Raw genomic sequence first — 27781 nt, forward strand, 5'->3', positions numbered from 1 at the left:
GCTCTTTATTAGTGACTTAGCAGTTACTTGCTAATAGTTTGGTTCAAGGCTTTATTTTATAACTTAAAAATTAATGAGTTTTTTTTCTTAATCATAGATAATCAATAATTCCTGTATTTTCTTTCCAATTCTTGTTTGCCCCTGACCAGGAAATTGGAATAGACTTATATAGTCAGGCTACAGAGTCGTGTGCCCTGTCCATGCCAGTTATAATCAACAATGTGTGACTCGAGGGCTAGAGGAAGGGAAAGAAGGTCAGTGGGACATTTCCTGGAAGGACAGAGAGGAAGCACACTGGGCACAAGGCAGAGGTTCGCCTGCGGGAGATATGAGTAAGAGCAGCCACCATCCATTCAGGGACAACTGTTGGTGCTACGATCCCACCTCTGCCTGTGTTTTAGTCAAACAAACACAGCATAGGAACAACTGGAAAGAAGGCTGAGAGTCAAGCAATGAGGCTCATTGGGGCAGCACATCTTTAATCACAGCCGGGCTTCTTAAGAATCCTCTTTCCCCATGTCACTCTCCAGATCTTCTCTACGTGCAAAAGCTGCTGGCCAGTTGCCCGTCTTTCTCTGAGCCCCTTCAGCTCCAGCCTCTAGCCTGAGCAGGCTCTTTGTTTTGAAGAGGCACCTGGCCTGTGCATTGTTCCCTGTGAGGACTGAGTCATGTCCCCCACAAAAAGACATGTTCAGGTCCCAGTCCTTTGTAAATAGGAACTTCAAAGTTCCAATATGGCTGAAGCCTTCATAAGAGAAGCCACTGGGGGCAGCTGGAAGTCAAGAGAACCCAGGAGACAAAGGAGAGGACCTCGCCACATGATGGGAAAGCCGCGGAACCCAAGGATTGCTGGTCAGCTGGGATGCTCCTGACCTTGGGAGGAAGCAACCCTTCTAGCCTCTGAAATCAGGGACCTATAAATTCCCATTGGTTAAGTGAACTTATTGTGATGTATTTGTTATGCTAGCTGGGAAACAAAGGAGCCCCCTTTCACTGAGATTTTCCACAACAAGTGGGAGCCCTGCAAAGTACACTTCATCTTCCATAGAATGGGACATCTCATGCATTTATAATTCAACACAGGTATATTTTCCCCCATCATGTACTTGATCTACAGCATAAATGTATGTGCACAGACTGTCCCATGGCCTGGAGTTCATCCCTCGCACAGGATGACAAAGAAGTCCTCAAAAGCCGCAGCGATCCTTCTGGTGATGAACAGCCCCAGGGAGGTGACTTGGTCATGAGCTGAAGCAGCCACCTTGGAGGCCATGGGCTGCTTCATCACCCATATTTTCTTTCCAATGGACTGAGGCTCAGCTTCGAGCTGACGGGCTACCAGCCTTGGGTCTCAGGGGTCCAGGGCAAGCTGCAAGGGGAAGCTGCTGTTCCCTAAGCACACACTGTAAGTGTCCGTGTCCTGGGGAAACCCTATTGTGGGGTGAATTGTGTCTCCTCCAAATATATGTTGAAGTACTAACCACCCCCCAGTCCCATCAATGTAACCTTGTTTTGAAATAGGGTGTTTGATGATGTGATTATTTAGGACAAGGCCAAACTGGATTAGCATGGGCCCTTATCCAGTGTGACTGGTGTCCTTATAAGAAGAGGAGATTTGGACTCAAATGCAGACACAGGGGAGAAGGCCATGAGAACCCAGAGGCAGAGATCGGTTGATGCTGCCACAAATCAAGGTTGCTGGTAATTCCTAGAAGTTGGAAGAGGCAAGGAAGGATTTTTCCCGAGGTCCCCAGAGGGAGCAGGCCCTGCTTACACCTGGGTTTCAGATCTCTAGCCTCCAGAACTGTGAGAGAATAAGTTTCTGTTTTAAGCCACCCAGTTTGTGGAACGTTGTCATAGCAACCCTGGGAGACTCTGACAGTAGCCTGGGCACCGTTGGCAGATGAGGGAACTGGGACTCAGATGCAGGTAACCTTCTCAAGGTGTCTCCACCCAGAGACGGTCAGAACCCAAACACCTTCACCTGACGCCACGATGTTCCTACCTCGTTCCTCCCGGTTGTGTACTGAGCATGTCACACCCAGGCCACAGGATCTGCAGTCCCAAATGGGCCTGGTCCCTCGGGCCTCCAGGTGTCTGCACATGCTTCCCTTCTGCCTGGAAGTCTTATTCTCCCCTTCTCATCTGGCCGGCTCCACTCATACTTCAAGACTCAGCTCAGACATGGTTGTGCATGAACCTCCCTTAGCCCCTGTGACTGGTCCCGATGTCTGAGCTCACGGAAGGCCCTGACTTAGTCTGACGGTGGCACCCAGCACTCTGCACCAAGCCACTGGCTGCCTGTCTATGTCCCCCTCTTGACCATGAGCGGCTCGGGGCGGGATATGTCAATCTCCATTCCTAGAACACACAGGGTCCTCGGTGAAAAGGCTTGAAAGAATGAACAATTCATCTCTTTGAAATTCGTTCAACCATGTTGAAATTCCCCAGTGGCTCTTCCTCTACTTTGCCGCCTGCTACCCTTTTCCCTTAGTGGAGAACACTGGGCTTTTGGCTGACCTAGGCAGGGACTCAGGTACTGGGAGCAGTTCCACCTCTGTTGACCTTCACTGCCCTTACTAAGCTTCGTAAGAAGACTTCAGCTATTAGCATCTTCCAGGAGGTCTTTTTAAAACCTCATTTCACATGTTTTAAATGTTATCTTTCTTGTCAACGCCATCAGCAGCTAAGGCAGCTTTTCTGTCACCAAAGGGAACAGCGGAAGTTTATGAAGGACCCGTGGTGTACCCAGAACAACCAGGTCTCAGAGAGCGTACAGCCTTATTGAATCTAAAAGGCATCGTTTGAGTATATCAAATGATGAAAGCCACGCTATGGAGACCATTTCCCATATCCAAGTACGCTAGAATAAACCCATGAGCTGCGGTCCCATCTACACTCTCCCCCTCTCGTCTTTAAATATTCTGCAGTTGCTCCATTCATTTCCTTCCATAGCACCTCTAAGCTCTCTGGATAGTTGTTCATTTCTCTGTGTATAGCCATTTGCTGTCTTATTTTTCTCGGACTGTTTGTTTGTAATTTGATACATTTATGAAGGGTTTATTCGTGTAATATTGTAAATGCTTATATTTTACTTTAAACTGGAGAATTCTTTTGCACCTGATATAATTTGTCATTATTTATTTTTAAAGGGGGTGCGACACTGGAGGTAAGTCCAGGAACAAAAGCCATTCCGCACTGCATTCTGAGCTAAATTTAGCTTTCTGAGCACTATTTGTTAACTGCTCCCTAAATACCCCAGTCTGACTTGAGTGGGTAAGGAGTATTAGTCAAGAAGCAGACTTGCTTCTTTGTCAGAACTTTAAAAATAGCTCATGGTGGATAGCGTTGGTTTCCTAAGCAGGGCATGTAGAGGACTTTGTGAGCATGGCAGGGAGCTGTCTTTGTTTAAGAACAAGAACGGCTCTATGTGTGACTATTCCAGGAACAAAACAACAACAGCCTGAAAACCAATCGTTCATCGTCCGTCTGTTTATTTAATAAGTGTTATGGAATGCTTATTGTGATTTGGGATATGCTGTGAGGCGTTGGGGGTGCAGGGACAAAAAGTGTAACGTCCCCTGCCCTCATGGATCCCAGGAAAAAGCAGCGACAAAGGACCCTATTACTAGAGCGCTTTAGTTTTCCTTCCCACCAGCTGAATGATGTTCTGTGGTTATAGAAACAGCCCTGCTTTCTGACTCGCCAGCCTTGGTGCCTCCTGGCCTGCCGCAGGCCAATTCTGGCTGTGCATACCTTGCTTGGGTCGGGACATTTCTGCCTCATTTTTACTACGCCCACGTCTTCTCAGCTTAGTCAAAGCCAGTCCTTAGCCTTCAACCTGTAATCAAGTCTTATCCTCTCTGCCTACTTCCATCCATATGAAAACTCAACTTCTTCCAAGAGCAAGGTTGCTGAGCAGTTGTCAAAATTTTTGAAGAATTGTGATAAAACAGAAGAAGGGCTGAAGACTCGAGTTTAGTTTTCAAATAGGAAAAGACCTTGGACCCCTCAGACTAGTGAAATTGACATCAGTCCTGGGCGAGGTCCCAAAATGGATTATGCAGTAGATGGTTTGGGAATATTTAGAGAAGGGAATGGGGACCCTTAGAGCTGTGTGGGTCACTAGGGACAAGTCAGGCGGACTAAATGATTTTCTCCTGTGACACGGTTATTTCATTCATATGCAGAGTGGATGTAGACATCAGGTGTGGGCATTTCAACCTGCAATGGCAGTTTTCATGATAACCTTTTGGAGAAGATGAAAAACCATGAGTCTTTATAAGGAAAATCAGGCTAAATAATGTGAACTGGAGAATTAATAGATATGACGCCTCTAAAGCCGCGGTTCTCAACCATGGCTGCAAAATTGAACCACCTGGGAAGCTTTAAGACCAAATAAACAAACTGATGCCTGACCCCACCTTGGGAGAGGCTGGTGGGATGGCTCAGGGTGCGGCCTGGCCAGTGGGCCTGTTAAAAACTCCCCAGGCACTTCTGATGTCAGCTAAGGCTGGGAGTTCCTGTCTTCAGCCAGATCCTAGGCAGGACACTTAGTGGTTTCGAAGGGTGCTTATCACAGTGACGGGCGACGTGGAGCGTGACACATCCCACCAGCCAGAACAATGATCCAGTCACACACCGAGCGCACATTACCAGTCCTGAGATGCACAGGGATCCTGTCATCCTTATCATCAAACCAGGCTCCTTAAATTGCCACCCCCTGCTGGGGTTCCCCTGTTTCTGGCATGAGACATTCACTTTCTTATTTTTCAGCTCAGAAATTAGAGGTGCTGTGGTTGCACTGATGTTTATGTCTAAATTCAGGCAGCAGAAATACAGCAAATTAAAGTCATTCCAAAACACCCAAAGCATCCCTGAAGGAGCGCGTGTCACTTAGGAGTCAGGTGACATTTCCTTCCACCTGGATGCTTGGCGCTGTGCGGCCTCACCCTTCCTAGGGCTCCTGAGAGCCAGTTTCTGTGACCGCTGCTGACGGGCCTGGGACCTCCTGTCCTGCCTCCCCTAGGGTGCCCAAGTTTACTCATTTAATTGTTCTCGGTTGGTTTGTCTGTTTTCAAGCTGGCCCACTAACACCACTTTTTAGGGAGTTTGGCAATTATCCTGAAGCACGAAGGAGTCATCACGGTTTTCGCTGTCTTTTTTTTAAGCAGGTAATCTCAGTTTGTTTTATTCAAATTGGAAAGCATTGCACCAACATATCAGCAGCTGCTGTCTCTAGAAGGTGTCCCCGTGGGTGATTCAGTACACTGCAGACTCTTGGAGGACAGGAACTATGTTTTGCTTAACTCCTACCTAAGATCCAGGCGTGTAGCTGGTGAAATAATGAAAGAATGTACTTCTTTATATTTTTCCGTGGCCTTCTTTTCCTTTAAAAAACAAATGTTCATTACATGTAAAATGAGAAAAAATATTTTTGACAATAAAGCTTCAGTGCATAAATTTGTCTTGAAATTCTCTTCATGTTTCACATTCCTCATGGTAGTTTTAAAATGTGGTAACACAGGGTGGGTCACGGTGGCTCAGCAGGCAGAGTTCTCGCCTGCCATGCCGGAGACCCGGGTTCAATTCCAGGTGCCTGCCCATAATAATAATAAATTAATTAATTAATAAAAATAAAATATGGTAACACATGGTAATAAAATAAATAAATTAATTAAAATAATAATAAATAAAAATAAAATATGGTAACACATTTTTGGTGCTCCTTCTATAGAGGCATGGAGTCTGTGGACCTTCCTTTTCGACGTGTGGATTTGGGATGACTTCAACCAATGGATGAAATGCAAACATCCCCAGGTGACTTCTGAGATGGGACCCTAAAAGGCTTGGTGGCGTCTGCCTCGTTTGCTGGAAACACTTGCTATGGAATCCTCGACCCACCAGGTGGGAAGTCGACAACCCTGACTAAAACTGCATGTAGGAGAGGCCACAGACAGGTTCCCCATTTGACATGCGCAGCTGAGCCTGTCCTTCTACCCAGCCTCCCTTCATCCTGCTCCCCCATCTCCGCTTCCTCTCTCCGGTGCAACTATTAAAACCCCTCCACTCCCTTGCAGTGTGACCTCATGCCTTCTCCGGCCCCACAGGGTTTCAGCTGGTCCAGCAAATTCTTCTGAACAAATTCTTCTCCAGATCGAAACATTTCATACTTTCAGTTTTTCAGATGACACTTCATGGTTTTGGCTCTTCAGATGAACTATCAAATGGTACCTCTATGATGGAGGACACTCATTTTCATAGGTGGGTCACGGCAGAGTATTACACAAATTTAATTGCTGTGGTTTTTATTGCAGAGTGTGGAGTGGACTTAGGAAAAGGAAGACAAAAATTCAAGTAGGTGGATATCCAACTTTTCTCAGGATGGCTGAGTGAACAGACTAAATTTCTCTGATAACTAGTGAGGTAGTTGATTGGATTTCAATGTAACTTTGCAAAAAAACAATTTTAGTACTTACATTTTAAGTGTAATGTTTTGTTTGCAGGATGCACAATAATTAGTTCTTTATAACTTGAGTTCTGCAGCCTAGGTAGCTAATGAGAGCAAGCTTTTGTCTCTGATCCAATGAGATGAAAAAAAGGAAAATCACCTTGAATTTGTAATGGAATATACGAACGGTGGTGTTCAGCTGGTCATTATTATTTTCATGTGATATCGGGATCTTTGCTTTCTGTCATTAAATTGACAAATAACTTTCTTTTCCTCAGAAGCATCTGTGGATCAGCTCTGCTGGTACACTGTGGAATAATCCAGCTGAGCTCGAAATGTGGGGCCAGCAAATTTCATTACAGGGTCAGACGGTTTCCCCTTGGCAGCAACTTGCCATGTTTTCAGGTCACAAGATAGAGTTTCCAAGGCTGCAGGATGCAACCCCTGTTTCCCTGTGTTCTTGGGGCAAGATAAATGTGCAGATTTTTTTCTATGCTATTGGGCAAATGGCTGGCTTCTTTCTAAGGTCAAGTGTCCAAGTAAATGGACTAAATAGGGCAAGAAGTCACGGCATGGACATCTTGGAACTCTGTGCTGGTAGATGGATTGTTCCTGTAAGTGGTCATGGACTAGACCCAGGGGGAGCCGAGGATACTGGAATTTCTGTCTGTGGACACATGAAGCCCAGGTCTTACAGTACATTAACTTTCACACCCTTTTGTGCCCTCACTCTCCCTATTTAACTTCTAAAGGCCATCCCCCAACTTAGCAGGCTATTTTTTTTGACTCAACAGGGAGCCGGGTATCTAAGGTGCTACTTTCTAGAGTTCCAGGACCCACCCCCACCCCCCGGCATTAGTCACACCAACATTAATATAAAAACTGCTAAAGTATCTTAACCTTCTCTCGGAATAACTATGTTAGCCGAGCACACTTCGTTTAACAAAACATTAAAACATTTTACTTTCTCAGATCAAGTGTGTCTATTAATAATGACTTAAATTGTCTGTACTGATTTCACATTATTAGGAAATCTCATTCCCGTCATGTGGAGAAGAACCCAATAGGAAAAAAATAAATAAATAAAAGCCACCTCACTAACTTATTTTCCCGACGTGACTACTGAGCCCAGCGCAGATAATGCAAAACAACAATGTCACTTCTCGTTATTCATGTCATCTTATCCAAAGGTCAAGTGCTGCTTTCACCGATAGCCCAGGAGGGCTGTTTTGGAAGCTCAGAAACAAAGTTGCCGAGGAGAGCAACCATCCACTGTGGTTAAGTTTAAAATCCTTAGCACCCGCAGCTACGGGTAAATAGCCTAGAAGGACGTTTACAGTCTGGGGACATGGCTGGAAAAAGCATATCATCGAAGCTTTTCCTGATAAAGGTGGTGAAGGCTCTTTACAGCTGTCATGGGGGTTTAATTACATGATAAAATTGCAGCTTCTGCCTCTTGAGACAAATTGCATGTTCAGACTGATTGTTTTTTTATGAATCTCACACAGGGAGCAAAATACTTCTCTCTCAAGTTGGTTCTGTCTGCTCATCGCGTCCTCCCGTCTTTTATATTCCTTCCAGAAAGGAGAACTTGACATATACCAAAGTTCAGGAGAGAGATTTCCTGCTGGGTTCTTTTGGTTGCTTTGCAACTCCAAACAGGGCAAAGTGAGGTCAGTTTTGTCTGATGGATTTGAAGTCCGTCGTATTTGTTCTTTTAACTGACAAAAAATTAGAATTTTGAACTTCCAAAAGAAAAATAGGCAAAAGACATTACAAGAAATGTAAATGACGTTAAACATACATGATGTTCAATTTTACTAATTTAAACCGCAAATTGAAATAAAATTTTTTTTTTTTTTTTTTGCCTACCAAACTGCTAAAATCTTTTTTTTAAACATCAACTTCTGGAAGAGTTTAGTGAAACAGATTTCTCGTAGGTTGCAGGTGAAAGGACAAATAGGAAAAAGCTTTCTATATATATTGGAAATATATTAAGCACTTAAGAAATGAATTCCCCCTTATCCAGAAATTCTGCTTGCAAGGATTTATTCTGAGGGAATGTTAGGAAATGCACAGAAAATCTGCAGACGATGATGTTCCATTCCTTACGGTGTGATTAACAACAGAAAAAAATAAAAATGAATTCTGGGACCAACTCTATTAGAATCATGTCATGGTCAGGTTCGCGTGCCAACTTGTCCTGTCTGTTGTGAGGAGGACATTTCAAAGAATTAAATCATGATCATGTCCGCTGCATCCAGAGTTGATTCCATTTGTAATCAGCCAGGGGGAGTGTCTTCTGCAGTGAGTGATGCTTAATCTGATCACTGGAAGCCTTTTAAGGAGGATTCAGAAGAGACAGGGTCTCCCTGTTTCGGCTGGTGAGCCTCTCCTGTGGCGTTCGTCCAGACCCTCCATCGGAGTCCTCAGCTTCGCAGCCTGCCCTGTGGATTGTGGACTCTATACGTCCCCATGGTTATATGAGACACATTTATAAATTTAAATCTATGGATATTTCCTGCTGATTTTGTTTCTCTAGAGAGTACTGACTAATACAAATGATTTAATAAATAATAACACAGCTAGTTGATAAAATTTTCTAATATACAATTAGTGGACATAAAAGTTTAGGTACAGCTCTTTTCTTGTTCAGAGGCAAGGTGAGCCTGATTTCTTTCTAGGGAGCCTGGTTTTGCATCCTGGATGTGTGGATTTTTTTTTTCCCAGGTTTTTTTTTTAACTGTATCATCTGGTTGTGCCCAGATGTGGGCTTATTTTATTTGGAATGTTGTCTCTTTTAATCTGAATGAAGAGGTCTTTCTCCAGCATACCAAAGATTTTCCTCTTTTTGTCTTTGGTTACTTCTTTTTTCCTCTGTTATCATCTCTCCTCCATATTCACCATCTCCCTTCATATTTGTTGTTTTTAATTTTGTCCCTTCCACACCTCCTGAATTTTTGGAAAGGGTATTAGACGAGTTTTCCAGATCAAATACTCAAATTTTCACAACAATTATGCTCGTTACTGCCTCCAAGGTGGCCCTTTAAAATGATGCTGCCGCTTTATTTTGGTCTCCTAGCAACCCTTCCAACCCCCCCACTCCTCTTTAATCTTTGCCCCCGTGTGTCCTGCCTTCTTATGACCGTTTCTAGGAAGAAGCACTTTTCTTCGTACTCTCCTGAGGATGTGAAGTAACGCTCTGTTGTATTGAGCAGTGGCCACACATAATTTTGTGCCATCGACCCCTGCTCTGGGTGTCCAGCTGCTTTGCTGCTGTGTTGTTTTCTCTTTATCCATCCTCAAATAAGATGCAGCCTGGGCAGATTCCGTGTTGGTCAGCACACAGAAGTGGTTTTCTCTTGTAACCTCTGTCCCTTTATTTAAAATGGCCTGAACACCATTTTAAGGTAACAGTTGGAAGGAACATTGAAGTACAATTCCCAATCTCCGGTAGGCGTTTGCTCAGATTCCCATCAACCTTAGAGAATCACCTGGAACCGGCAGTGTCCCCAGAATCAATGTGAGAGAAGAAAAGCTCCCATTTCCAGTTTGCACTCCTCAAGGGGTTTTGAAGCGTTAGCTCCCCTTACAATTGCTCTCCTCTTGGCAACGCTCCCGATGAGAAATTTCTTTTGCTTTATAGTGAGTGTGAGTTCTTCCTAAGTTCTAGTTTTAGGTTGTTTTTGTCATCTTGACTTCTGTTGCGAGCGTTTTATTTTCGACATTATAGGTAGTTTGGTGGAAAGTTGTGGGAGGTTTCCAAGGGACGGCCGGTCCATGCGGTGCCCCTTGTGTCCGGAAGTCAGTCTGTCGCTTAGCTGCCCCCGTCACCCTCTTCCATGGTCCGCCATCCATTGTTGGTGGCCTCATGTGGCACTTTGCTAGATTGGCCCTGACTTAGCTAACAACTTTGGCTTCACTTTCCACTCCTGTCCCTGCCTGCATTGCTGATTTAAAATGTGTTGACATTTTAGCTGTATGGTTTCTTGACCTCCTGCCCTTTCCTTTAGTATCCTCTTTACACCTTCACACTTTGAACCTTTATCATGCAGAGCTGCGCCACACCAGTTTACCTCAATCCACTTCTCTTCAATTTAATTCAACTCAGTTCGCATGTATTGAGTCTATCATGTACAGGGCATTTTTCAGGCTCTAGAAGCACACAGAGAGAAAATGGTAAAAATCCTTGCTTTCAAGGAGCATTAATTTAGTGGGAGAGATAAAGATGGCAACCATTCGCTGGCAAGTAGAATTAAATTGTTGCTAAGTAGAGATTATGTTGTGGTGTTGGAGAGACAGAAAGGGGCTTCCACCAACATGGCATCTGGGGAAGGCATTGGAGGAAAAAGCAGGGGATTTCCTCCCAAGTCTGCTTCCTTCTCTTGAACTGATGCTGGGGGAGCTGTGTCCTAGGAGCATGGGCTGCACCAAGGGTACTAGGGAGCCATTGCAGGTTCAGGAGGAGACTTCCCCAACTCACCTGCTACTATGAAACTATGAAACTATTTTTGCAACCTCCTCTCTTCATACCGTTTCCAGCCTTCACTCCAACAAAACGTGCTCTTTATTTTCAAGGTAAACTTGACTCGACAACAGTAATTGAGCATCAGAGTCCCAGGCATGTGTTTGTCTCCTTTCTCTCACTTCTACCCTGCTCACGGTTTGCTGGTCTTCTCGAACCTGTAAATGTACACCTTCTACCAAATTTGGGAATGTTTGGTAACTATTTCTTCAAAGATTGTTCTGCCCTGTTCTCTCTTTCTTTTCCTTCTTGGGCTCCAATTGCACAATAGACCTCTGATATTGTCCCCTGTCTCTGTTCATTTTATTTTCAACCTTTTTCCCTTCTGTTCTTCAGATTGCATGATTTTTATTGATCTGTTGTCCAGTTTTCTGACTCTTTCTTCTTTCATCTTCCTTCTGCTGGTAAGTTCAGTGCTGATTAGAATAAGGGCAGTCCTAGCTTCAAAGGAGGCAGGAAATGAATTTCTTTTTTTCCAGCAGGGCATACTGTACTGCCAGACAGAATTGGGATTCTATTAGTGAAGGTGGAAGGACAGCTGGTGCAGGTAGACAGCTAGCGGCATCTGCGGAACCTTCTTTCCTGCTCTTTCTACCTCCATCCTTCCTACCTACATAAAAGAAATTTGTGTTTTTTTCCTAGTTAGATTATCTCGTTCCTCTGCTGAGTGGCCTCTCATCCTGCCCAAATAACTTCAGACGTTTGTCTCTAGGGTTTGGGGAACTCATACAAACCATCCTAATGTACTGGCCTGGATTATCCTCCTGATTCTCTGGCCCACAGCCCCCGTTCCCAGGGAGGTCCCTTTTCCCTGCACAATGGGACACGCCCATGTTTTCGTTTCTCAGCTAGTAGAACAAATACCACGCACTAGTTAGGCGGAGCAGCAGGGATTTATGTGCTCACGATGTCAGAAGCTAGAAGGGTGGCCTCCTCATCATCGGCATGGCCAGCCGTCTCGGGACTCCTTGGTTTTTCTGTTGCCCGGTCACACACGTGGCAGCGTCTTCTCCTTTCTCCTCCAGGTTCCTTTGACTTCTGGCCCTTGGCTGTACCTCATGGCTTCTCTCTCTGACATTCACTCTGCCAGGGATCTGGATTAGACCCCAGCCTGGTTCAGTGGGCCCCCCATGAACTGAAGGAATGTCTTGAAGAGGTCATATTTCCAGTGGGTCCTCACCTTCCAGAATGCACACCAAGCCCAAGACCACGGCCAAACTGGGGTGCACACTCTAGCCCCTACCCTGTGCACCTCTTGTGTGCTTACTCTTCCCCTTCATTTAAATCACAGCTTGTTAAGAGCATGTTCATCCTTCAGGGCCATCCTAGGAGCTCTTTGCAGCGTCTTGCATGTGCTATCTAGTCCATAAATGTTTATTATGCACCTACTATATGCCAGGCTATGGTGAAGGAGACCGACCCCTCGCTGTTCAATATCCGGGTGCTGAATTTGGTGTTAGAAGATAACGGGAACTTGGACGGGGAAGCTCGGTCCAGGCTGTAGATGGTGCATTTGCCATTTTTCAGTGAGTTCCTTTGGAATGTTTATTTCATAAGTGGTGAAACCATCACAGGGAACCGCAGTCATCTTGGAAAGGTAGAAAGACCCTTCGCTATTATCCTCATTTCTTTTTGTTCTTTCAAAACTCTCCAGTGTCGTTGGAAGTGATGCTAATAGAAGTATGTCATCAGCATACATTATTTCTTTATTAGCCTGTTTCTCAGTTTTGATTCTGAAAATATCCTGATTTGGTCTAATTGCGATTGCACTGTTTGGCACAGGCAGCGACGGTTTGTACCGGGTGGGGGGAGCTGAGACGCAGCCCTGTAGGATTTTTCTTTCTGCCCATATGCCTTTGAAGCTGGACCATTAGCTCTAAGGCATGCATCTCATCTCATCACAGTGTGAGTCAACCTGCTTCTGGGAAAGAAAAGAGCCTAGGGTGTGTGTCTCGGAGGAAGCAAAGAAGTATTTTAATTCTAGATGGTGGGAGATATTTTTCTGTATCTAAAGCAAGGGCTGCTGCTGGCACCATTTTATTCCTAAATAATTTAACTATACTCAAAGATAATCTGATGTTATTGTAGGAAAGTGTATTTCTAATAAATTCCACTTGATCTGGGTGAATCAATTCAGGCAGCGCATAATTGAGTCTGTTAGCAAGGACTTTAGCAAGAATTTTGCAATCAGCGTTAATTAAGAAGATGGGACAATAATTTGTGCATAATTCCGGATCTTTTCCTGGCTTGTGAATCAAAGTAATAAGAGCCATGCTCAGGCTGGTGGTGGGATATGTCATTAGGTGCTGATTTATAAGTACTTAGAATGGTTTAATTTCATTTTGCTTCGAGCAGGGTCTCCCTGCCCCCACCTCCTCCAGCAGCCTGAGTGGCTGTGGGACAGAGCTGCTGCGTCTCTCATCTCTTCCCTGTCGTGGGTGACCTCTGGCTTCCCATTTCTGCTTTTATTCTCCACCTGTGCACCCCACTTATTCGTCCATGTCTTTTTTTCTTAATACTTCTGTTGAATTATTTGAAGCCAAGATCTCCATGCTACGGATGCATGTGTGTGTGTGTGTGTGTGTGTGTGCGTGTATGTGTGTGTGGGCACGTGTGTAATGTCAAGTCAGAGAGTTGTGTGCAGCTTCGATGGGGACATTTTTTCAAGGTTCTTTCTACAAATGTCTGTGGATGTGTAGTAAGAGCCCTTGACTGCAAATAAGGAGACATGCTTGGTTTATCCTCTGCTTCTAACTGGCCATGGGTCAATCGGGGAGAAAGTGTGAGCCTTGCTGTCCCCGTCTGTGAACTGCAGCCCCTGGGTGGACAGGGAGCTGTGCCTCACTATTCTCTGCTGGGAGGGTGGGAAAGATGGCAGCCGGCCCCAGGGCAGCCCTTGGGGAGCGCATCCTGAACTGAAGGCCCTCCCAGCATGGTCCCTGTCGAGTCCTCTCTGCTGGCCTTCGGTGCGGCCGGTTCCAACTCTAGCACACCCTGGCTTGGGAACCGACTCTCCTTAATGAGCAGGACAAGGCTGGCTCTGAGCCAAGCTCTGGTTTATTCTGTGCATCCGCGTCAGGACCCGGTCTCCCCGCCTTCCAAGTGCTGCCTTCCCTGCCCACCTGGTCTGAAGCTGGCCATTGGAATCTCCTTGGAAGATAGGGTGCCATCCAACTACACTCCCTTGGGGTGCCATCCAACTACACTCCCTTGGGGTGCCATCCACGCAGGCCCCCTTGGGGTGCCACCATACCTGGGAAGGAGACACGGGTCTTGCGTGTCTCCTCCCACACCTGAGTCCTTTGCCTTAGAACCATGGTTTGTCCAACTGGTGACAAACGTTAGAGATGATCGGACCAAACCCATTCTTTAAAAATGATGACACAGAGGTTTGGAGAGGTGAACTGGCACGTTCAAGGTCCCCAGCTCCTGGTCCGCTGCCCTCCCGCCACCACGCCACGCCTCCCAGGCCACCTTCCCTGAGCACGCTGGTCTCTGGGCCAGAAGGCGGAGCCTCGAAAGCAGGAGCTGGGCTCATTCTCCTGGCAGTCACCTGTCGGACTGTCTTGAGCGAGGCCACGGCACGCATGGGGCAGCATGACCGGCCTCAGGGCTGCCTAGTGCTGAGCCTCCAGGAGCTTGGGTTGGACGAGGAGGCTCAGCCGCCCCGCAGCCACCCCCCCTCGCGGCGGAGCCTGTGTCCACGCAGGCTCACCTCCTCTCGCCCTCACCTAGGTGCGCCGCTGGCTGCGGTCTCCTAATGAGAACTCAATTAGTCTGTCTTTAGCTTGCCTCCAGATGCTTTAATACCATTACCCCAAACACAACATCATGCCACGATTTTTCTATTTCAATCAAGAATTCAAGTAGCATCTTGACTTGTATATAATATATCAGCAGCAAAATCATGGAATGCTGATACCCTTAATAATAGCAATTAGTAATCAGTTGTTTCTTAAGTAGTTTGATTATGCCAGTTACCGAATTGTACAGTGTATGCATTTGGGGGGCTCGCCGGCCTTCCTCCAGCCCTTTCTCCTGCTCTGAGTTCGTGGTGGCCACTGAGGGGATTGGTATTGAAAATAGGGAAGGACAAATAATGGGATTGTCGCTAATATTAAAAACTAGGGACTCGGATGTAGAAACCAGTATTTCTTTGTAGAAAAACCAAGCCCAGCGGTGTCAGTGGAGGTGTCCACTCCACTGAGAGATAGCGAAGGAGCTTTGTCCCCTGAGGCCGATGACCGCGCCCAGCTTTTGGCGAGCTCTGGATGCAAACCCTTGTGAGGTGAGCTCCTTGGCCCTCGGGAGGCCATATTTGAGTTCGATGCACCCACTGTATTTTGGTATTTCAGGGAGAAGGGGAGGCTACAGGTTCTGATGGATGGGGTGGGGGGGCCTTCCACGGAGAGGACTCCGTATGCAAGACCGGAAGGAGGGGTTGCTGGAGGTGACCAGAGGAGAGGCTCACAGGCCCCGGAGTCCGGGTGCCTGTGGGGGTCCTGGGGTAGCCCTGGCTGGGAGGTCCCTGTGGCTGGGCGGGGCAGATGGTGGAGCTGAAGTAGGGCAAGGTGGGCCTGCCCCTGGTCCCTGCCTCACGGGGAGAGATGGCCGAGCCCCAGGCCCAGGGCTGACCTTGCATTTCCCTGCAGGACCAGGTTGCAAAGGCAAGAGGCGTCCTGGCTTTCTCGGCACTCGGGAAGTCCAGCAAGGGGAGAGACCAGATCCCTGATTCGGCTGAGGGCCGCCTGCATCCCTCGGGGACCCCGCGTCCATCCTTGCAGAGAGCAGGTGGCATCACTAAGGGCACAGGCGGGTCCTGACTTTAGGGACTCTTGACCGACGACAGCTCTGCCAAACGCCTGCCACAGGCCACGGGGCAGGGAGAGCACTTGCTGCCCTCCGCCCATGTCATCTGCCGAGGCTCAATTTCAAGCTTCCTTGAACTCTGACCTCCCCAAAGGCACAACGGGCACCCAAGGGGACTTCTCCGCAAAAAGCCATTTCCACCATTTTTTCAAATAAACGTCTTTCTTTCTGTTTGGTTTGATGGGGTCACAGGTTCACAGGGCAGCGAGCGAGTGGACGTCACTGCGGAGATGCAGAGTCCTTGCATCTTCACGTGGACAAGCAGAGAAAACTGTTAGCTGTTTCCCTTTGTTCCCATTCTCAGTTTTTGAAGCTGTCACCCAGGGTTGCCCTTGGGGTGAAAACTCCCCCTTCCGGTTAGTTCCAGAATGCTCCAGCTCACACGGCATTGCTTCCTCCGGCCCAGCCTGCGTCCCCGTGGGTCACGGATGCCTCGTCTTCTGGACCACCTCCCGAGGACCAGCTCCCCTCCTAACACGGACAGCGTGGCAGGGCTGTTGCCACAGATCCTAACCACTCTTCAAAACACGAAGAACCTCAGGCATATATTTGAATCCAAACAACTCTTGTTCCTGTCTGGGACCATTTGCTCACACCCGCAAAAAAAGGGAATCCACACCCCATCTCAGGTGATGCCAGGGGGCCTGGGGGACCTTCTAGGGACCATGAAGATGGAAGGAAGCAAATAATGATCCAAGCCAGCGTTTCCCAAACAGCGCTGCAAACCACCAGTTCTACATACTGCCAACAGATGTGATCGCAAAGGGAACTGTGCCGAGCACACCATTAAATCCCTTTCTGATAAAATCCCTCAGCTTGTCTGTCCTAGTTTGCTAGCTGCCGGAATGCAATATACCAAAAAGGGAATGGCTTTTAAAAAGGGGAATTTAATAAGCTTCTAATTTACAGTTCCAAGGCCGAGAAAATGTCCCAATTAAAACAAGTCTATAGAAATGTTCAATTCAAGGCATCCAGGGAAAGATACCTTGGTTCACGAAGGCCAGTGAAGTTCAGGGTTTCTTTCTCTCATCTGAGAAGGCACATGGCGAGCACGGCGTCATCTGCTAGCTTTCTCGCCTGGCTTCCGGTTTCATGAAGCTCCCGGGAAGTGTTTTCCTTCATCTGCAAAGGTCACTGGCTTGTGGGCTCTCGTGGGTATGTGGTTCTTCTCTGGCTCTCTCTAAATCGCTCATTCTCCACAACGTTTCCTCTTTTATAGGACTTCAGAAACTAATCAAGACTGACCCAAATGGGTGGAGACATGTCATCACCTAATCCAGCTTAACAACCACTCTTGACTAAATCACATCATCCAGGGAGATGATCTGATTACAGTTTCAAACATACAGTATTGAATAGGGATTATTCTACCTTTATGAAATGGAATTTTGATTAAAACATGGCTTTTCTAGGGGACATACATCCTTTCAAACCAGCACATCATCTATACCAATCTCTGAGCATAAATCTCAGTGGGGGGCATTTCCTAGGCTCCTTTCACCAGGGAAACCTTTCTCACGAAGTCTTAGTTAATAAGCAGAGACATTGGCCCAGAGAGGGACAGTGACTTCCCTGAGGTTACAGAGCTGGGTGGGGGCAGAGCCCAGAACTTGGCCCTCGAGTGCCCCTCTCCTGGCTGGCCCCACCCGTGGAGACATCACCTGGAGTGTGAGCTCCTGGGAGGTGGGCAGGCGGTGCTGTGTTCCCGTGTTCATATTCTCCCCACCCCACGTTGCCGTACGTCAGAATTATCAGTGACCCGTCCACTTCCTTCCTGAGTTGGTGGCACCACCTTCTACCATCACCAGGAGCTTCCCAAGAACCTGCTAAAAAAATGCATCCCACCCTCACCCCTTGCTCCCTCAATCTATTCCGCCTCTCACCTGGGGGCCTCCTAACTCTTGTCACCCCCTCTGAGCTTTCTTTGTGTCCTCCAAATTCCACCTTCACCTGTGAGCCGGAGGGTCACATGCCAGGAGCGTGTCTGACCTTGGTGCTCTCTAGACCCTGGGCATGAAAAGTCCAGACTTTCCTCTTGTTGATGACAGGCTGTGCCCGCAGACCCCGTGTGTACTCACTCAACCTCACACTCATCAGACACGTAAACAGCCGAACAAACTCAGGTCCTGGAAACAGATCATCAGCGTCCAGCGGCCCTCCTGAAAAGGGCTGTCCGGCAGGGAAAAGCATGCACGCACGCACACATTCCATTGGTTCCAGGCTTTCAGTAAGACATGAGGACAGTAAAGCTTTTTCAGGGCAATCAGAAATGTGGAAAGAAATGATGTTTTAACCCGGGTATTCCAAGTGCAAGCATCCTCGAAGGACTGCTTGCCGGGGCAGATCAGTGAAGGCGGGTGGGTGGAGGGGATACCTGCTCCAGCCACAATCCCAGTCGGAAGCAGATGACATGATCACAAAGCGTAATCAAGGTAGGCAGGGTTAAAAGAAACCAGCTAGAGATGGCAATAGCCACAATGGAAGTCTTTCCCATCCTTCTCTAGGAGCAAGTGGGGAGGTAGGTAGCCTTTGGTAAAAGTATGGAGACAAATGGTGGGCAGTGATCTGAGGCCTTCAGTAGAAGGACAGCGGCAAATGGCAGGCAGAGATCCGAGGCCTTCAGTAGAAGGACAGAGCCAATGGCGGGCAGAGATCTGAGGCCTTCAGTAGAAGGACAGAGCCAAATGGCAGGCAGAGATCCGAGGCCTTCAGTAGAAGGACAGAGCCAATGGCAGGCAGTGATCTGAGGCCTTCAGTAGAAGGACAGAGCCAAATGGCAGGCAGAGATCCGAGGCCTTCAGTAGAAGGACAGAGCCAATGGCGGGCAGAGATCTGAGGCCTTCAGTAGAAAGATAAAGCCAACCAGCAGGAAGTTATCTGAAGCCTTCAGTAGAAGGATGGAGCCAAATGGCAGGTAGTGAACAGAGGAGAAGGGTCCCTCCTCTCTCTTGCTGACGCCTTCCACACCGCTGCTGCACACTCACACCCACACCCAGAAGGAGCAGTGATATGCACGTGCATGGGGACGCATATACGTACAGCAGGTATGTGAACCTGTGTCATTTGCCTTTTCCAAACCATTTCCCTCCTACCTTCAGGAATGACCCATCTCTTAAAGGCGAGCCTTGCAGTCACGCGGTGTGCTGGGGAGTTGAGTTTCACAGGTGAAGGGTTCATTCTGTTTACCTAAGAGCACCCCAGGCGGCAGCTGGACCGAAGGGTCCTTCATCCAGTCGTCGTTGGACAGCTCTATCACTGCGTCCACGTGTCTCACCGCCGTGCATATCAAGTCCGCCACGCCGTCCTCGTCCCCGGCCGCCAGGGCAGACTTCAGTCTCCTCACCAAATCCGAGTTGAGTGGGTGGTCGGGAAGGAAATCAGAGTCGGACATGGCGACGGAGTCTGAGTGTTGACTTCTGCTTCCTCTAAACCTTGTCCAAAGTTAGCAGCTGTCCCCGAGCAGACGCGTGGTGTTTGCTATAAATAGAGGAACTGGCTCCCCTGCCAGGCAGTGGGGTGGGGGTGGGGGGGACAAGCCAGGGGCCCCCACCCCCACCCAGGGCGAGGTGAGGTCCTCTTTCCAGAAGGGCTGTTTGCTAAGCTCTTTGTTCCAGAGACGGGGCCAGAGACACATCTGTGAGGCTGCGAAGGCAAAGGGGCAGCATTTTAAAAGAAAACCCTTATACATGCCATTGAACAAGGTCTTCTTTTACTAAAAGCAAGACTCTCTCCTGAAATGTTGAAAGCATTTTTCTGCGACTGGGCTGGGAACTTCTGCTCTGTTGAGAGGAACATTTTGTAAATTTGACCCTCCCATTTCAGAGGAGAGTCTGGACGTCTATAAGTTAATTGGACAACACCTCTAACTGGACAGGTCTGCAGAGTGGAACAAAATCTCTGGTTTCCAAATCTGGAGATGGGTGGCTGATCACAAGAACACAAAAGCATCAAATAACTGAACAAAAAACATTGAACATTAGCTGGGGACTCCCCAGTCCTCAAGGATGACCAATGTGGTGATCACACAACTCACAACCCATGGAAGTGCGATGCCCCTTATGCAAAGCACACAACTCACAGCCTGCGGAGCAAGTTACACAACTCACAGCTGTGGAAGTGCGACGCCCTGTGTTCAAAGCCCACAACCCAGCCCGTGGAAGTGCGACGCCCCGCGTTTGGCCCTGGGGAGGAGTGGGCTTTTCCTCGTGGCAATAACATCGCTGCATTGGCTGCGTTCACCGCATGTCCCGAGTCTCCCCACATCAACCTGTGCACAAAATGCAGCTGCGTCCGCAGTTTCCCTGCTGACACTGAGTGCTTTGTGGTGTCCGGATGTGCCATGTAGCTTTGTACAGCTTCCTGCATCTTGCGTCCCAATCTTACGACCGTTCCCTTTCTTTTGTTCTTCTCTTTCTCTCAGCTCCTCGGCATGATTTGCACAATCTGATCCACACCCCGATGTTTCTCCCTTGACATGTTTGGAATCTGCATTTGAAGCCTCTGGGATTAGGTGCAGTTCTGACCCAATGACCTTTCCTCCTTCCCACGACTTGACAGAGTCTGAATTTTATTTACTGTGGCAACATGCCAAGCCCCAGGTGCTGAGTCATGCTGATTTAAGTCCGTCTTATCAGTCTAAGCCTCCTTTGTCATTGCTCGATGTCCCAGCCTCTCTTTACAGCTAGAAGTGCCCAGGCAGCCCAGTTTTGGCCAAGGAGGGAAGTGTTTTGATTTCCTGAATTGAAAGGAACGGAAGTGCTTGGTACTTCCATTTCCCTTTCTTCTTTCTTTGAATGTGGATGTGATATCTGGAGCTGCAGTAGCCAGATTGCTGCCGTGAGGACACGAGACGAGGAATTAACACACTAAGGAAAGTGGAACAGAAAGAGAAGGGATTTGTCCTTTGATGACTTTTCTGAACCTCTGCACCAGCTCTGAGCTACCAACCACCAGAGTTCTTGCCTTTATTCCTTAAGCACCACTAGTTGCGTTTTTGATTACTTACAGCTGAAGGTGTTCCTGCTTGGTTCAGGTTGTGTGTTCATTCTGCCTTTTAAATCGTGGAAATAGTCCTGGATTCAGTCTAAAGAGATGCCTCACTGGCCAGGGGCTCTGTCCAGAGAGGAGGCATGAACTCTGTGGGTCCCAGCCTTCAGACTTTTGACCCAACTGCACAGTGTCTTTGTCCTCTGGCGCTTAGTTGGGTCAAAGAATTAGGAATTTTGCATGCGATTTTTAAACTTGCATTTCCAAGCGCAAGTGCTATGCTGTATCAAACCCTTACGTTTAGAAAGAAATCTAGCCTCTGCATATTTGTGTAAATACAAAGAAAGGGTGAGTCGTGACCATAGAAGAATTGTTGCAATTGGAGTGAGACAGTTTAAAAAAATGAAATGAGAATTATTAGAGACCACTATCAAACTTCAAATCAGAAGGGAGGAAAAGATGAAGCACTTGTTAGGCAGATAATAAGATGACAAAGTCTCAAAATATGGCACTCACTGATCTTAATTACCAAGCTATCTGCTGGGTGTTTAATCAGTGGCACATGCACTATGCTAATTATTCTGGCTAATTTTGTTATAATGTAATTCTTTATCAACCCTGCTATGTATAAATTAGGAATTGAAATGTAACTAACACAAATTGTATTTAAGGCAACATGAATTTCTTTATTTCAGTATGAAATCTTCTAATCTCTATTTCTTGATCTTTTCTTTTTTGATTAATTCATGCAACCCTCTATTGTCCACCCTGCCCCAGCCTCCCACAGTCTGAACTGTGATTTCAGGAGAGAGGAAGTTAGCACCAACATTGTCCCTTAAGTTCTTGGAAATATTATATTTGACTTTCTCATTCAGTGATTGTCCTTGAAAGGTGCGGAATACATTTAAGCAATCAATGGCAGACGGATTTTTGGCTTTCTCTGAATCAGATAAATGTCTCTTCATTGGTCTACTTAAATTTTCAAACAGTCATTGGATGATACCAAAATTCACGTATTTTCAATAATATGTTGTATGTTATTTATGTCGAGTTATGTTTGCAAATGCGTTCAGATGAGAGCTAATAACACAAATCTCATAGAGAAGCATAAATAATATCTGAATTGTTTACAACTAACGAGGCCAGGCTAGCACTGAAATTCAGCACAGCTGCTCAGAGCCCACTAGCATACGTTCAGAGATTGCCTGGCTTGCAACTTTTTCTCAACCAATACTTTTGATTTTGAAATATTCTGAAGCAAAATAAAAATGGCTGGCAGATAAATGGATATGGTTTGGGTCTAATTTAGTCTCAGCACTGTGTTAGGATTGCATACCTGTGGGGGTCAGTGGCCAGTGCAAGGTCATGTCCTGGGAGAGATGGTCAATCCCAAATTCTCACATCTTTTGTGACCTTAGGGTAAGGAGCAAACATTGCAGATGTCCAGATTAACTCAAGGAGACTCTGGCAGAGTTCTGGAAAATGGATCTGCTTCTGAGCCCCATTTGTTTGCTGAGGCTGAAATACCCATGCTATTTCCTAGTTCCACATTCCCTGGGATCATGGAGGGCTGCTCCTCCCCACACTGGTTCTCTCTAGGTAGGCCCTGAAATATTCCTAGGTCATAACTGACCTCCAAATCCAGCTGCCCTATCTTACCCGCAGGGGTAAAATGGACCTTTGGTCTCAGGCCTCAGTGCCTCCAAGGATCTCTCCACATTCTCTCTTCTCTGTCTGCTTCCCACATTTTATTTGCAGCTCTCCCAAATTCCCAGCTCCTGCAGCATATCTGCATTGTGGTCTTACCACAACATCTAGACCTGTGGTCAGAGCTCTACAGTTCAGCTGAAGGACTTCATGGAATTCTATTGTTAGAGTTTCTCCTAGCTTTTCAGGCTCAGCAGATTCAACCAAGCTGTTTGTGGGCCAATGTTTATGGTTCTGTGGTGAGTCTGGCTCACCCATCAGCCTTCTGGGCAACGAGGTGCCAACCGTACTGTGATATTGTTACATGGGCTTTACGGGCAGGTCTTTGTGCAGTGAGAGAACAGGGATCACATTCGTTTCTCCTGTGATTCTTCAAGGCTAAAATAAAATGCAATTGGATGCGGGCACATACAATGTATAATGAAAGCTGTTTGCAACTCTTTCAAGACTTTTCTCCGTTGTGTGGTAGAAGGATGGAACTTTGCGATTGGAGTTGGGACCATTTTCTATTAATACAACTGTTAAAACCAAAAACAACAACCAGATGAGTTACATTCAATACATACTTTTGGAGCCTTGATATATGCAAATTACTTCTCAACGTGCTGAAAATATACCATACTGTATGTGATAAACCGAGCATATAGTTCAAAATATGCACCAGACACTCTTCTAAAGGCATTGAAGATGGAAACACGTTTTCTCCCAGCAATAATTCTTTGAAGCAGGAACTATATTGTCATCAGTTGACAGATGGGGAAACTGAGTAGTTAAGTAATTTGCCCAAGGCCACATAGCTGAGTGGCAGAGTTAAGTTCCAAACTTAGGCAGTCTGTGCTTTTAAGCACTGTGAAGGCATGTTCTTGGCCATCCAGCCCCATCCACTGGGTCCGATTCTACCTTCTTGTAGGTTGTTTCTTCCTTTATGTTTTTGGCCCTTTCTGATATGCAGTATTATGAGAAAAGGCAGAGAATTTGGGATTGGAGGGTGTGGTAGTTAGATTAAGTTGCCAACTTGACCAGGTGAAGGCACCTAGTTCTGTTGCTGTGGACATGAGCCAATGGTACGTGTACCTCATCTGTTGCTGATTACATCTGTAGTCGGCTTGGAGGCGTGCCTGCTGTGATGAATGAGGTTTGAGTTAATTGGCTGGTGCTTAAATGAGAGAACCCAATGTTGCACAGCCTAAGCAGCTCAGCATACCTCACCTCAGCACTCGCAGCTCAGCCCAGGCCTTTGGAGATGAAAAAAGAAATCACCCCAGGGACAGTTGTTGGAACCAAGAGACCTGGAGAGAAGGCCGGCAGAGACCACCCTGTGCCTTCCCACGTAAGAAAGAACCTCAGTGGAAAGCTGGCTGCCTTTCCTCTGAAGAACTAACAAAATAAATCCCCTTTTATTAAAAGCCAATCCATCTCTGGTGTGTTGCATTCTGGCAGCTAGCAAACTAGAACAGAGGGAGAAGAGATGCAAGGGTGAAGACAGGGAGCAGGGGCGTTTGTGGGGACTTTGGGAGAGAAAGACCTGGGAGCAGTATCATATGTGGGAATTGGACAAGGAGAGAATGAGAATTACTTTGAAAGAGCCTTTTGGTTGCTGGATGGTGTTTCCCTGATCAAGATGCTGGATTGAGACTGGACCAGCAGGGTCGAGGCATCTTAAGAGCTTTATAGCAAATTGAATATATCACTGTCGTTAGCTGGGGGTGACAGTGAAGGACCCATTCACCCACATGCCCAATGATGTACATGAAGAAGTTTGTCTCCTGAAAATTAAACTCAAAAATAAACCTAACAGATCAGAGAAGAACTGTGCAAACTGATTTAAATAATGCAGAAGAACAGCTTGAGATAGTGACCTGCTTTCAAATTTTTAACTCTCCTTCCTTCTCAAATTACCAACAAAATAAAGAAAAATGAGAAACATGGAGAAAATATGTGGCAGTGATTGAAATTAGGGCAGAGTGCATCACCATGATAAAAAGCCTCTGAGGGATTGCTAAGAGAAATGGACAGGTGAGACTGAGGAAGAGCTGGTCACTGAGGGCATGAGTGGGAGGGAATGCAGGTGGGGCACACCCTGGCTTAGCCACAGGCTCGGGAGAGGGCACTCCTTGCACCAGTCCACCAGAACTGCATCTCCGACCACATCCAGCTCCCAGGAGGGGCCCCGGGAGAACAGTCATGCCTCTTTCAGAAAGGAGCACGGCACCAGCCACTTAGGATGGCTGTATACTAAAAAACACAACAAACACACAAAAAGCAGGTAAGAAAGCCCCTGCCCAGTGGTGAGTGTCCTGGCTGTCCCTGTTTTCTCGCTGATACCTCTGCATGGCAGCGTAAAAGGTCTGTAAGGCTAAGCCCTGCCCTCTCCTACTCTGAGTCTCTGTCCACAGACACACACTCCCTGTGATCTAAACCATCTGTGCTGGATGGACACTGAGGTGGCCCCCGGAGACTCCCACCTCCTGCTATTCATGCTCTGGTTTAAGTCTCTTCCTTGAGTGTGGGCAGAGCTTCATGTCTGGCTTCCAGCAAATGAAGTACAAGTGAAGTGACAGGATGTCACCTTTGAGATTAGGTCACGTAAAGATGGTGGCTTCTGTTTTGGATGCTTCCTCTCCTGCTGTTTCTTGGATTGTCCACCCTGGCAGAAGCCAGCTTTCATGTTGTAAGGCAGCCCCAAGGAAGAGGAGACCTGCGTGAGGGAGCTTGAAAGAGGATCTTCTGAAGCTTCCTGCATTCATGTGAAAGAGCTTGACACAGAGGCTTCGGCCCCAGTTGGGCTTTCAGATGAGATCATGGCCCCACTTAACTGAAAGCTCATGAGAGACTCTGCTCTAGGACCACCAGTTAAGCTGTGTTGGGATTCCTGACCCATAGAAACTGAATTTATAAAAAATAATCTTTTAGAAATTGTATTTATTTGATTTTTAATTATGGATGTTGTAGGTTTACAGAAAAAGTATGCATAAAATACAGAGTTCCCATACAGCACACTATTATTAACACCTTGCATTAGTGTGCAACATTTGTTACAATTCATGAAAGAACATTTTTCTAATTGTACTATTAACCATAGTATACCATTTATAATAGAGTTCAATACTTGTGTTGTACAAGACTATTTTTTAAACATTTTTATTCTAGTAACACATGTATGACCTAAATTTTCCCCTTTAGACCACATTCAAATATACATCCAGTGCTGCTAATTTTGTTCATTTTGTTGTGCTACCATCACCCCATCCATCCCCCAAACTTTAGAAGTAGCCAAAATAAAAATGCTGTCCACTATAAGCCTTAATTCACCAGTCCCCACCTCTACTCCATCCTCTGGTAACCTATATTCTAGATTTGACTCTATGAGTTTGCTTATTCTAAGTATTTTATATCAGTGGGGTCATATAATATTTGTCCTTTTGTGTCTGACTTACTTCACTCAACGTTACGTCTTCAAGGATCATCCATATTGTCACATGCATCGGAACTCCATTCCTTTTTAGGTCTGAGCGCTGACGTGTGTGCACCTTCATTTTATTCATACAGTCATTGTTTGATGGACACGTGGGTTGCTCGCCTCTTTTGGCAATTGTGAACAATGATGCTTTATGAACACTGGTGTGCAAAATATCTGTCCGAGCCCTGCTTTCAACTCTTTTTTTAAAAAAAATTTATTTATTAATTAAAAAAATTTAACAAACCAAATAAAACATTAACATATATAAGCAGTAATTCACAATATCATCACTTAGTTGCATATTCATCATTTCTTAGAACATTTGCATTGTTTCAGAAAAAGAAATAAAAAGACAATAGAAAAAGAAATAAAACGAAAACAGAAAAGAAAAAGCAAAAGATTATACTTACCATACCCCTTACCCCTCGCTTTCATTGATCACTAGCATTTCAAACTATATTTATTTTAACATTTGTTCCCCCTATTATTTATTTTTATTTCATATGTTCTACTCGTTTGTTGACAAGGTAGATAAAAGGAGCATCAGACACAAGGTTTTTGCAATCACACAGTCACATTGTGAAAGCTGTATCGTTATACAATCATCATCAAGAAACATGGCTACTGGAGCACAGCTCTACATTTTCAGGCAGTTCCCTCCAGCCTCTCCATTACATCTTGAATAACAAGGTGATATCTACTTAATGTGTAAGAATAACCTCCAGGATAACCTCTCGACTCTGTTTTGAATCTCTCAGCCATTGACACTTTGTCTCATTTCACTCTTCCCCCTTTTGGTCGAGAAGGTTGCTTTCAAATCTTTTGTGTAAGTACCTAGGAGTGGGGTGGCCAGGTCATATGGTAACTGTATACTTAACAGAAATTGTGAAATTTTGAATGTCTGTTGTTTTAAGCTGTTAAGTTTTGGAATAATTTGTTATGCAACAATATATTAATACATCATCTTATAACACCAGACTATAATTACATATCAAGAAAGCTATAAGCCTTATCCTCCCCTCCTTTCACATTCAAGAATAAGCAAACAGTGAGCTGTGATTTACTAGTGCAAAATAATGCATTATTTTGAAGAATCAGACCAAATGCCTTTTTACAAAACATAGTCACTGCAAGAAAAAGATGGAACCTTGAGAAAAATTTCTAATTCATATTGCTAACGAGAATCTGGGTGAATATTATTTCTCTGAAAAAGGAACAGTAGGAGATTAAGAAAGATTGCTGTGAGATGAAAACCATTATTTAAAATATTTAAATGAAATTGGGCAGGCCACTGTGGCTCAGCAGGCAGAGTTCTTGCCTGCTATGCCAGAGATCCAGGTTCAATTCCTGGCGCCTACCTATACAAAAAAAAAAAAAAAAAGAAATTGACACAGTGATTGGAGATTGCAGAAAATTAAATTAGTGATTAAAAAAGTAGACACATTCTCAAACTCAGAGAATAAAAATAAAGGGGAAAAATAATGAACATAATGAAAAGAAATACTGAATGCAGATTCAGTATCTATATATCTCAGGAGAAAGAAGAGCAGAATGATAAAATAAATACACAAAGAAATTATAAAAGACAATTTCCCCAAGCCGAAAGATGTCTTCTCTTCAAATGAAAATCCCATTCACGCACCTTTAAAAATGAAGACCTGTCTTTAAGTTCAAGTTCAAGGTGCCTACAACCTGTCTGCCCCACGCCCGCTCCCATTGTCCCCCTCCAGCCATTGTCACAGTCGTCTCCCGGAACCTCATCAGCCCTGGTGAGATGTCCTCT

The 27781-nt window shown here is 45.9% G+C and overlaps 1 protein-coding gene and 1 long non-coding RNA gene across 2 annotated transcripts in view; one reads left to right on the forward strand and one right to left on the reverse strand.

Annotated features, from left to right (window-relative positions):
• Positions 1–19270, reverse strand: part of ASB18 (ankyrin repeat and SOCS box containing 18) — a 65881-nt gene extending 46611 nt beyond the window's left edge. Inside the window, exon 1 of the mRNA XM_077152079.1 lies at positions 19034–19270. Coding sequence (XP_077008194.1) covers positions 19034–19236 — 203 coding nt within the window. The 5' untranslated portion in view covers positions 19237–19270. The remainder of the gene's footprint in view (positions 1–19033) is intronic.
• On the forward strand, positions 9555–16031 carry LOC143676649 (uncharacterized). The gene is made up of 3 exons (XR_013172235.1): positions 9555–9904; positions 15139–15264; positions 15629–16031. It is a non-coding gene; the product is annotated as an uncharacterized LOC143676649 (long non-coding RNA).
• Positions 19271–27781: the final 8511 nt, after the last annotated feature.

Source organism: Tamandua tetradactyla, chromosome 3, assembly GCF_023851605.1.
Source record: "Tamandua tetradactyla isolate mTamTet1 chromosome 3, mTamTet1.pri, whole genome shotgun sequence".
NCBI lineage: Eukaryota > Metazoa > Chordata > Mammalia > Pilosa > Myrmecophagidae > Tamandua > Tamandua tetradactyla.